Below are 11927 nucleotides of genomic sequence, written 5' to 3'. Positions count from 1 at the left end.
TGTTTTAAAATTTCCAAAGATGGAGAATCCACCAACTCCCGAGGAAGCCTGTTCCACTGAGAAACCGCTCTAACTGTCAGGAACGTCTTCCGGATGTTTAGATGGAATTTCTTTTGAATTAATTTCATTCCATTGGTTCTGGTCTGTCCCTCTGGGGCAAGAGAGAACAACTCTGTTCCATGAACAACCAGTAGAACGACCAGTTCCTCGGAGTTCTCTCTCCCTCATTCCACAGGCCTTATTATCATAGAGCTGGAAGGAGCCATCCAGGCCATCTAGTCCAACTCCCTGCTCAGTGTAGGATGAGCATAAAGCATCCATGAAAAGTATCTATCCAACTGCTGCCTGAAGACTGCCAGTGAGGGGGGAGCATCTCTTTAAGCAACTGATTCCACTTCCGAACTTCTCTGACAGTGAAAATATATCCCCTGCTACCATTCTGCACATAGCTGAAAGACCTTTCTGCGGGCTCTTGCCCTCTGCTACCAACAGAATGCTTTCTCTGCCCTCCACCCACTCACTCGACCTATCGGGATAACTCATTTGGGTTTCTGCAATTTGTATGTCCAGAAAACTTACCGTACATGATAAATACAATAACAGAATTACTGTAAACATGTAAATATCCCTCTCTGGAAAAAAAAGGGTTTTTAATTTTTAGCATGGAGGGGCTCTGGCTTAGTGGATGGCACGTGAATTTCCTCCACTCTGGGCTGGATTCCGGAGATTTTTGGTGGATCACTTGGGCATGAAATTGGGGTCACTGTGGGTGGGCAGGTAATTGTGAGTTCTTGCATTGTGCAGGGGGTTGGACTAGATAACCCCTGGAGATCCCTTCCAACTCTATGATTCTATGATCCGCTTAGCATGCAAAAAAATCTGATTTGTTTCCTGTCATCTCCAGTTAAAAGGACCAGTATGTAGGTGATGCAGTTCTCTAACTAAGATCTTTGAGAGCTGTTGCCAGCGTGAGCTGACAATACTGAACTGGATGGACCAATGATCTGATTCAGTATAAGGGTGTTGTTATCCATTCAGTCATGTCCATCTCTTGGTGATCCCATGGCACAGCTGTCGACACAATCCCTAATCCCACATAGCCCCCCCCCCCATGGCTGTGCAATGTTCTGGCCATTGTCCATGGCTTCTTGGTTTGCGTACAGCGACTGCAACAGTTTGATCAGATGCACTAGGCACCCCCAAATTTTGCAGGGCTTCCCACAAAGTATAAGGTGGCGTTATGTTTTCATAGCAGGATCCAGGTTCCGTGATGCTGGCATCCTTATCAAAAGGCTAATATTGACTAGGATTGGGGAGATCCAGGTTCAAATCCTCATGCTGCCACTGTGACTCACTGGGAGACCTTTGATCATTCACTTTCTCTCAGCGTAAACTACTTCATAGAGTTGCTGAGGGAGGAGAGAACTATGTTGTAAATAGTTTTGTGTCTCCACTGTGATGATAGATAGATAGATAGATAGATAGATAGATAGATAGATAGATAGATAGATAGATAGATAGATAGATAGATAGATAGATAGATAGATAGATAGATAGAACTGGAAGGTCAGGAGAACAGAGAGAGAACATGTACAACTCTTTCCAAATGACTATTTGGTTCAAGCAGCTTCTTGTCCCCTTTAAGGTCCCATCTCCCGTGCATTCCTGACTCCTCCACTGAGATGGGAAGGACCCCAAAGACAGAAGGGCAATACAAACCTTGAGGTGACTCTTCACCCCCATGGCCATGAGCAGATCCACCCTGCATTGAAGCCGCCACCGTTGAGTTGGTCTTTGTTTTCATTTACTCTTCTTTAATCAGCCTAAATCCCCTTCTGGGGGACCTTTGCCACGTGGAAAAACAAAGCCAACACAAACGCCACTGAACACAAAGGGACCAGAGGGTTGGGAGAAGGACTTTAACCAACTGCTTGTTCGGATCAGGGGCATCATGTGGCACAATATCAACCAAACACAAAATTGCACGTTTGCTGCAGAACATCACGGAAATGCTCCTTTGTCAGGTTTTCATTGCAGGTCGCTCAGTGATGTTTCAATTTGTTTTTAGATGACATAGTGCTGTCCAGTTTGAGATGATTTTTAGACTCCCGCTTTCTTGTCCCATCCCACCCCAATGAGAAATCCTCTCCCTGCCCTGCTGCAAAAGTCACCTTGATGAGCAATGCTGGCAGGACATGACTGCGCAAGGCCCCCCCCCCCCCCAAGAACAGAGCAACGTTCGAAAAACCGAACAGGGTGGAAACAAAGACCTGCTGTTTATCTGATATGAACGGATGAAAGGACAATTGGAATACAAAACCAGAAACAATACATACATACATACATATATATATATACTATATACATACAAATTTATACCTGTGTAAAGGAGATTAAATTAAAACTTAAGATGATTTATTTGTTTTCAAAACATTACATCTCGACATGCCCTCATGGATTTCCCCCCTTCTCACTGGAATCCATTTAGTTTACAAGATACTGTACACTTCTTAGACCCACTTCTTGGATGAAAATCTTTTATCCACTTAACCCTGGGTTATAGGGATGGGAGAGGAGCACCTTATTTCTGTTACAAGTCTATTCTCTATGTCTCTCAAAGGGGAAAGGGGATTCCCACGAGTTCACGGGCTCTCGGCTGCAGTATTACCTGCCTCTGTAACCGTGAATGACCTGGAAGCTCCACATGTTCTGCAGATCAAGGCATTCGATTGTCCCTGGGGAAGGAAGTGAGATAAAGGCCTGCAACAGTGCAACTTTGCCATGTCCAAATCATGGGCGAGGCAGTTTGCAACCTCTGCCCACAGATTCACTTTTGGAACTATGCAGAGCCCTCTAAGCAGATCTGAGTGACACGCCATTTGACCACTGCACTGTCAAGAGGGGGAGGCCAAAGCAGCCCTTCCTGGCAACCCCCGACCAGTTTTCCCAAGCACAGAATAATCGTCTTGCACACATCTCACATTTCAATTTAGGATTCTTTAATCCAGAAGAAACTGCCGCAGCCAGGATCCCTGCATAGTGATCACGACACTTAAGAATTCTCCACCCACTCATACAAGCATGCCCAGGGAAAGGATCCCACCACTCTTGGATGAAGCAGCAAGCAGAACCGGCAAGGAAAAGGATGCAAAGGGGATTGGGTCTGCACAAAACAGCCCCAAGCAGGGTCCTTGTGTCTTGTGGTGGCGTGTTTGAGTGTGATGGAACAGAGAGAACATGTTTTCACCGTTAGAAAACAGCCAAACCAGATAAGGACCCCCCCGTCAGAACATCTGTACATCTGCAATCCAAGTTCAAATCCAAATGAAAATGCCACAGAGGGGAGAACCCAGCAAGCATACCTGGCAGTTATGATACATATTAAGGAAACATGGCAGGTTTCTCTCCATCTTCTCAGCATGGGATCTGGAACTTTCTGGGCCATGCGCGAAGGTCAAGGGGAAGGTGGTGGCCCACCCTCCAAGGTGGGTCCAGACAATGACCTCCATTACCTAGGCCCCAAAACTCACATCCAGTTACTGTCGGAATCACAGCAGAAGAAGGTAGGATTTCAAAGGGAGGTCTCTTCTCTGCACCTCCTAAAAGTCTCCCCCACAAGAAGTAAACAGTAAAAAGAGGGGCATATGCCTCTCAAGTTAGAGTCAGAGATACACCCTCAACATGGAAAGCTTGTGGGAGAGAAAGAGAACATTTTCCACGTTTTTTTTTTCCAGTTTAGAGACAAAACTTGTAAGAACAATCCTTTCCCAATGCAATACTGGTAGGGGGAAAAATAATTTACAGGCTTTTGAAAAAGCATCATTTTGGCTCTTTTTGGAGAGAGAAAGTGACTTTTCTAGCGGTCACTTTACAAAATACATTTTGGACTCCACTCTGCAAGGGAGAAGCTTGGAAAAGACATCAAACAACTGTGCCAAGGGGAAAAAACACTGCTGAAGGGGACGCGAATGAAGGAGCAAATGGGTTCCTCAGTCGGGGGGGGGGGGGGAGTGATGATGGATTTGCATCCATTTTTACAACATACAGTTTTTTGTTTCAATATCCGAGAGAGCAGCTGAAAGAGGCTGGGGAACACTGGCGCTTCCTGACCCCCACCGGCTCAGTCTGGAGAAAGATGATCTCATGAGAGTCCCCATCATGGCGTCCCCTGCCCACTTCAAGCGGTCGATCACTGAACAGGTCCTGAGAGGAAGAATATTTCCCAGGAAGGCAGCAACAACAGAAACCAGCCACAGAAACCAGAGAGAAAAGAATGCCCGTGCCTTTCTTGGGGGTGGGGTGGGGGTGACCTTGCTGTGTTTCAAGGAGTGGGTAAGCTTGTTTACAGGTTCTCTGAGGACTGGTTCAAGCATCATCCCTGCACACAGAGGTGGCCTCTGGGCCAGAGTTGTGTGGAAGTGCCACAGCAGCACTGCACATTCCTAGTCACCCCAGTACTGTTGTGGGGACTCCTCATGCCACGAAGGCCAGCTTCCCAAAGTCACAGCTGCCATTTTGTGCCATTCTGCATTCTCTTCTCCAGGGGTAGTCAAACTGCGGCCCTCCAGATGTCCATGGACTACAATTCCCACAAGCCCCTGCCAGCATTCGCTGGCAGGGGCTCGTGGGAAATGTAGTCCATGGACATCTGGAGGGCCGCAGTTTGACTACCCCTGCAGTCTTCTCCATACGTCTCTGTGTTGCGTGTGTACAAGGTTGTGCCTTGGCCCAGGATGATTTTGCCGAGGATTACCAGTTGTGCCTAATGACGGGGGACTTGTACTCATGGATGTTCGCTGTCTGATTAAACGGGTGAGGATGGAGACTGCAGAAGGGGACGACTCAAAGAATGCCGGTGTGTTAGACCAGCAGCCGTGTTTCTGGCTGGTTGGCAGCCTCTGGAGGGCTGGGCTGCCATTGAGAAAGCCCATTTGATGATGACCCAGGTAGTCGCTAAGAGAGGAAGGCCTTGGTTGCTGTGCCCTCTGGAAGAACTGGTTGGAGGCAGGATGATGGACTGGATGGTCCACTGGTCTGATCCGGCATGGCTGTTCTCATTTTCCGACAGTGCTTTGGGCCCTGCGACTAACACCGGTTCTCTTTGCTGGTCTTCTGAAAAAGGAAAGTCTCTGAGTCCCCAATGAGTGGGGAACGGAACAGATCTCAGTTCTGATCTCATGGCGGTGGTGTTCCTGCATGGCTTTAACGACAGGCTGGCAGGCCATTCGCAGCCACTGGGTCCAAAACGAAATGAACTGGTCCCTGGAACGTGGGTGTGTGAGACGTGAGACGTGGGACAGGGACGATCGTGGCCTCTGCTTCGTTTTGGAACGAAGGCTGTTTGACAGTAGATCCACCCAGCATTTATCACACACTTTGAAGAACTTGCTTTTTCTTTTTACTGCTGCCCAGCAGAACCTGTGGCTAACTGCAGCACCGCCGACTCATGGCCTGAGGAGCCTGTGCAGAAGCTTCATGGGTCTCGACTGCCGAATAGCCAGTGCAGAAATAAGGGAAGAGCCAGCTCACTGGGGTAGCCAGAGACAGTCCTTCCCTCCCCTCAAGGAAAAGGGAGGCTCTTCTCTGCGACATTCTGTGGTCCTGGTTGGTGGCTGCAGCTGACACGCGGTTGTTCTTCGGTCTGCACGCTCAACTCTCCCAGAGCATCCTGTACATAAATCTCCAGGAGTTTAACATCCAGAAAAATCATCCCAGATGACATGATGACATAGCACATAGGAAACAAATCAAGCCCAAAAAAAGATTCTCTTCCTGGTGCCAAAGTCATCCAGCTGCTGGCAGGGGAGGTCCAAACCTTTTCACAGTCCTGAAGCTGGCAAAATCTCCTCCTGACCACCCCATATACAAAAAAAAATACAGTGTCATATTCCCCACCACTGCACGAAACATAGTTTCATATTGTCCAAAAGGATGGAAAAATTAAAGGTAAGATCATCCAACTCCAAAGCCTCAAAGTTTGGCCCCCCCATCCCTCCTCCCCACAAGCCCTTCACCCAAAAGATTTCAGATCCAGGAAACAAAATGGAAAGAGCTGCTCTCCCTTCTCACCAGTGAAGTCCTGCAGTGCTGCCACCTGTGCTACTGGAGGGCCGGGAAGACAAGGGGTGGGAGTTGGGGACTGGGGGTGGGTCTCAGTCCTGATCTCATGGCGGTGGTGTTCCATCAGGCAAATGGGATGGGAGACATAGAATGGCTGGACAGACAGGATCCACCACCTCCCCGCTCTCCACAGCTCTTCCATCCAGTCGACACGAGACGCACACTGGACATAAAAACTAGACAACAATTCACCACCTTTTGAGAGGTGACTGGGCTAAACCATTTTGAATGCCCCCCCCCAGTTGCAGGCTACCCACCTGCTCTTTCATGGCCTTGATCTCTTACACCCTCCCCAAGAATGTAAGGAGACTGGCTAGCCTCACTGGGGGGGGGGGGGTCCAGGGTGTGTGGGTTCTGGCTTCCCTGGGGTGGGGGTGGGTTGGATGGGGCATCAGGCAAAGGACAGGGAAAAATAAAGAATGGACATGTCTGGGCCAAATGTCTACAGGTGTCCCTTGCAAATAACAGTAGTAGTAGAAGTAGGAAGAAGAAGAAGAAGAATTAATTGCTCTGGTTTGTTTATGTTTTTTTCCCTCTGCTCTTTTTTGTTTTGTTTTTAAGTCGGGTTGGAATTTTTCAAAGTCTGCAGCTTCGCCTCCAGTTCAGAGATCTGAAAAACACACAACAGAAAGGGGGTAAAAAGGATATTTCCAGGAAGAGAGTTTTAGAAGGGAAGGTTGGGGGGGGGGCAGAGGACCCAGGAAGAAGGCCCATGGCTGACAGAAAAAGTTGGGCAGATACTGAACCTAAATGGCAAGTCCAAGATGCTATTAAGGTACATGTAGAAAGGGGGGAAATGGTGGAACAAGAGGATCGAGGGGAGCGTGGGATATCTTGGCATGGCTGTGGAACGTAGTCTGTGCTGTTTCTAGAAACAATTCTACATTACTCCCAGAACCCCTGGCACAAGTGAAATCAAAACCAACTTTTATCCAGCCATTTGCTTGGCATGACTGATCCCTCTGCAGGATCCACATTTCCACATGCTTGAATCCTCCTGGGGGGGAACAACTGAAAACTCACTTGATTGGTCAACACATTCAGCGGCTGGAAAAGAACTCACAAAATCGGAATGTGCATATGTGTGTCTGAGATTTCATTCAAATATCATTTGATATTGTATTACAACCACCATTCCCCTTTTGGACTCTCTTGTCCTCACAGGAACGTCCAGTTGCATTACAGCAATCAAACAACTGCACGAGACCTAACAGCGCACAGATGCTGGTGGAAATCGTTGGCCTGTCTGTGGCCTTGATCCAAAGCAAAGGAAGGCTGTGAGCACACTACTGCAGTTGCAAAGCACTGTGTTCTGCACACAGCTAAGGGCTGCAGAAGGATCTCTATGGGATAGTCCATCCCCATGCAGCTGGCTTTTGTAACCTAGTGCAAGCAGAAGGCATGCCAGGCTCTGATTCTGAACCATCTACTATCTGAAATCAGGCTTGCTGATTCCGGTTATTAACCCGTGACTGTCTGATGCAGTCGGACGGTGTATTGAAGTAGCTCTGCCATGTCTCTTCCGGCTGAAGCTGGCATCAAATGGATACGCATGAAACCATTTGAGAAAGATATGCGCAAGGATGCAGGCCTGAAAATCCAAATGAGAGGACATCTCCTACACCATCCCCCCCCCCCCCGGCAGGCATAAGATGCTTCTTTCTCCCATCAGGAAAGCAGACCAGTTTATTCTTGGCCCCCGCTGGGACCAACAAGGCTGGTTTTTGCAAGACAATGATCAATACAACCAGGTATTTTTTTGTCCTAGGCATCAGCTACCTATGAAGCCTTAACGGAGCTCCAATGTTCAGAAACCCTCTGCTCAAGCTGGTGGGAGACCTGACTTTAATTGCATACTCATTTCATACTTCACATCTGATTCTGAACCTATTGTTGTTTGGCCAGAGCTTTTGGGATCCCAGAGGGGTATGCATTTAACTGTCCTGCAAGATTTGGGTTCTGTGGAACTGAATACCCTAGAGAAATTCCTTTGGAATCAATTTTCCTCCCATTATGCAAATCTCGGGCACATTTGGGGAAAGAATGACCTTTCTGCCACCTATATTCTGCTGAAAGGTGCTTCCCTTGTTCTTCCTTTCAAGACAAGTGGTCCATAAATCTTGGATGCCACCATCTGCAGTTTAAGTAGGGAGCAGGTTGCCAAGGTTGACCAGAAGCCTGAACGGTGAGCAGGCCACAATGCCAGTAGAGGATGGGACTAGAGGCTGGAGATGGGGGGCAAATCGCTGGCTCCACTGTTAAGAAAACAAGGCAGGCCAAAGTTGCTTGCATGGTTTGATCTTCAGAAAGCTGACCGAAGGAGCAAGCCTAAGCAGGCCAACTCAGAACTGAGTCCCACTTTATTCATTGGGGCTTACTCCCAAGAAAGTGTCCTGAGAATTGCATCCAGAACCAGTGGGCAGCCACAGCATTCCCAGGGCCTGTTTGAAATGCTCAGACGTCACTAGAGGGAAGTTCAGCTTGGGTTGACTATCAAAGATAATGGTGAAAGGGCTCCTCAATTCTACTTCAGAGAGCAGGGGTGGAGCGGGGAGGAGCATTCTACAGTGCATAATGCACTTCGTTAGTTGCGTCAAGCTATTTGCCTACTGCAAGCAGCTCCCGGCAGATGCTCTTTCAACCTCTGGGCTTCTGTCAATCTAGGCTTGGGGCTGTTGATCCACTTGAATGGAGTGTGGACTGGGATGTATCTGGTTATCCCAGACTTCCTCCCTTCAGCCTGTTGCAGCAACTGCAGGCTGACGAGTTCGTTTAGAATAGTGCCACTTCTCTGGGTCGCAGGGAGCGTCTCACAAGCAGCAGTCACAATCCTGCGGGGAGCAGCCTGGCAGGAACCCCAGAGCAGGGCTTGCAGGTGGTTTTGGCAGCCCCTGTTGCAGTGATCCTTCCCCCTCTTTTCTGAAGCAACTGGCACTTCACCAATGCACCAGCAATGTGCACAGAGACTCAGGCATGCGCTTACATGCACAGTCCCCAGGGAGGCAGGGTGAGGAGAGGAGTCAAGCAAAGCAAAGGTCCACCCTGAAGGAGGAGGTCAAGTGTTTGCTAGTGGTTAGGCTTCTCTGGGCGACACTGCTGAGAGTATCCTGCAGGAGGCACTGCTGAAATTCATCTAGTGGGACTTTCCAGTCTACATAGCTCTCATTCCAGACATCCCCAGCACAGAAACTTCGATGCACACAAACGCACAACACACACATTTAACACAACAGACTCATGGGAACAACCTGATGCAGGAACCAGGATGGGAGAAGGGCCCGCTAAAGCCCATGAAACCATGAGAGCTGTTACAGGATCAAATGAAACCCGTGGTCGAGAGATCCACTCTGCATGTGGGTATTTATGCAGAGGGGATGATGGAGGGAGAGTCCAGTCTGGGAGCAAAATGTCCATCAAGATAGAGAACCAACCACAGAACCTTAAGAGATCACGGTGGGATCTGGTGTGTGAAGATGTGGGGATCCACTATGTTTCTCTTTATCAGAAGCTCTGGAGGACAGTGCATTGTAGGCTCCATATACGACACAAGGATCCACTGGATTTAGCAAGACTTAACTAAGCTCTCAGTGTTCAAATGCAGGATCCAGTTTTGACACCAGCACAGGATTCAGTTCTCTAGACAGGATTCCAAAGGATCCAGGTCTCCCCACCCCCAGCTGCAGGGTCTATTGTTGAACTAGCGGTCCAGCACTTGACACGCGATCTTGCAAGACTCAAGCATGAATTCCCATCTCTAAATATGTCCAGCAAGACTGGCACGCCTGTGTGTCCCCTCCCCATGCGCTCATGCACCAAGAAATGAGGAGCATGAGTCCCACACATGTCCCTGAGCTGAATTCAAGGCCTCTCCTTTCTTTCTTCCCTTCTCGCCTTTCTTTCCTCTGCTGCTTGGGATTCAAGGCAAGCCCCCAGGGCTGTCCTTGATGCCCACCTTCTCTTGCAGCTTGTCCACTTCCTCCTTGTGAGCCAGCTCCGACTCCTCTTGGATGCGCCGCTGAGCCGTCTCTTTCTTGAGGAATTCGATCTCCCTGGGGAAGAGGGCAGGGCAAGGAAAACAGGAAAGCGATGGTCAGGAGGACAGAACATTTTTGAGAGGGCGGAATAAGGCGACAAGTGTGGGCAAGGAGGGAAGTGCATGTTTAGAACTATCAGAAGACTTGCAAGGAGAACCTGTCTAAGGGACTGCCTTTCCGAGGGCGTCCCCCAGAGAGCTCTGTAATCAGCCAACACCAACTGGCTGAGAGTCCGTGGCCCCAAGGAAGTATGCTTGGCCTCAATCACAGCCAGGGCTTTCTTGGCTCTCGCTCCCAGGAGAGATCAGGGCCCTGGTGGAACTTATTCAGTTTTTCAGGGCCTGCAAGACAGAGCTCTTCCACCAGGCTTACCGTTGAGGCCAGTGGAAAATACAGAAGAACAGCAGATTGGGCCTCCCTCCCCACCTAGACTGTCTCCTTACCTGTATCTATTGCCAACAGAGCGGAATGTAAAATCATCAGAGCTGAGACTGGGTATTTTAAGTTTGCTAATTTTTAAAATTAAATGAATATTTATGCTTTTATTGTAATCAATGTTATATTTGTTGCATACCTCCCTGAGACAGCTAGTCCAAGAAGGGTGGTATAAAAATCTAAATCTAAGTCAATAGACCAGGTCCAACTGCATGAGAGAATCTCCAGGTTATCTGGGAGGACCAGTCTGCAGGCCAGGGCAGGGTGCTCATGGTCCTATTGGCCTCCTTCACAGCTTGGCTCAGGCCTTGCAAACTAACGGCTTCCTCAACTGAATCGCTGCACCTCCTCTTTTCCTGCTGCCTTCCACTTTCCCGACCATTGTGACCCTTTGCAGTGAGGCTTCTCAAAACATAAGTGACTTTTTACTCCAGTTTAAATAAACGAATAAAGGGAAATGCACCACCAGTAAAAAGAAAGAAAAGAAACAAGCTAATATGTCACAAAGAAAAAGTCTCAAGCCTTGCAAACTCTTTTTTTCTTGTCACTGGTGTGTTTTAGAAAATAAGCAGATAAAACAATAGTACAATCTCATCTATAAATAGACTATCTAAAATAATTAGGTTTTTAAAACATTATAACTTCCCATCTTCCCATATATAACTGCTTTAGGATGCTTAGGGGTGATCCTGCGTTGAGCAGGGGGTTGGACTAGATGGCCTGTATGGCCCCTTCCAACTCTATGATTCTATGATTTTAAAACTTTAGAGAACAGAGGGTTAGTTGACATTTAACCAGTGGAAGCTAGGTGGGTTCTCAAGCAAGGAGGCCAGCACCTTCATGGTGTTCTTTCCTGGCCTCAAGCATAGGCCTAACTCTGTCTTACAAGCCCTCCAGAACTCTTTAAGGTCCCTGAGGGCCCTGATCTCATTAGGCAAAGCATTAACCCAGGCTGGAGCCAGGGACCGTTTTAGGATGCTTAGGGCTAATCCTGTGTTGAGCAGGGGGTTGGACTAGATGGCCTGTATGGCCCCTTCCAACTCTATGATTCTATGATTCTATGATTCTATGACCCAGAGAAGATTTTGGTTGCTCAGTCTTGGGGGTATAGCAGAAAAGGCGGTCCCATAGATACAGATCATTTAGGGTTTTAATTGTATGCTGCCTCTACAGATAACTCTTTGAGGCAACTAAAAAAAACATCCCAGAATAACTGCAAATTCAGAGAGAGGGAAGTAAATCAACAGAAGAACAAAAGTTACCTAACCCTGGAATGGTAGCATGTTCTACAGGCATAAAACCAGAAGCCAAATCTCCAATAAGCCATAAAGCATTAAT

General features: G+C 48.1%; 1 protein-coding gene across 1 annotated transcript in view; it reads right to left on the bottom strand.

The window, feature by feature from the left end:
• Window positions 1-2259: 2259 nt before the first annotated feature.
• PPP1R9B (protein phosphatase 1 regulatory subunit 9B) overlaps window positions 2260-11927 on the bottom strand; it is a 91590-nt gene continuing 81922 nt past the window's right edge. The window contains exons 9-10 of the mRNA XM_077314119.1: window positions 10073-10169; window positions 2260-6730 (exon numbers count right to left, since the gene is read on the bottom strand). Coding sequence (XP_077170234.1) covers window positions 6677-6730; window positions 10073-10169 — 151 coding nt within the window. The 3' untranslated portion in view covers window positions 2260-6676. The remainder of the gene's footprint in view (window positions 6731-10072; window positions 10170-11927) is intronic.

This window comes from Paroedura picta, chromosome 16 (assembly GCF_049243985.1).
Source record: "Paroedura picta isolate Pp20150507F chromosome 16, Ppicta_v3.0, whole genome shotgun sequence".
Taxonomy (NCBI): Eukaryota; Metazoa; Chordata; class Lepidosauria; order Squamata; family Gekkonidae; genus Paroedura; species Paroedura picta.
This window is presented reverse-complemented; position numbering and strand designations above follow the sequence as displayed.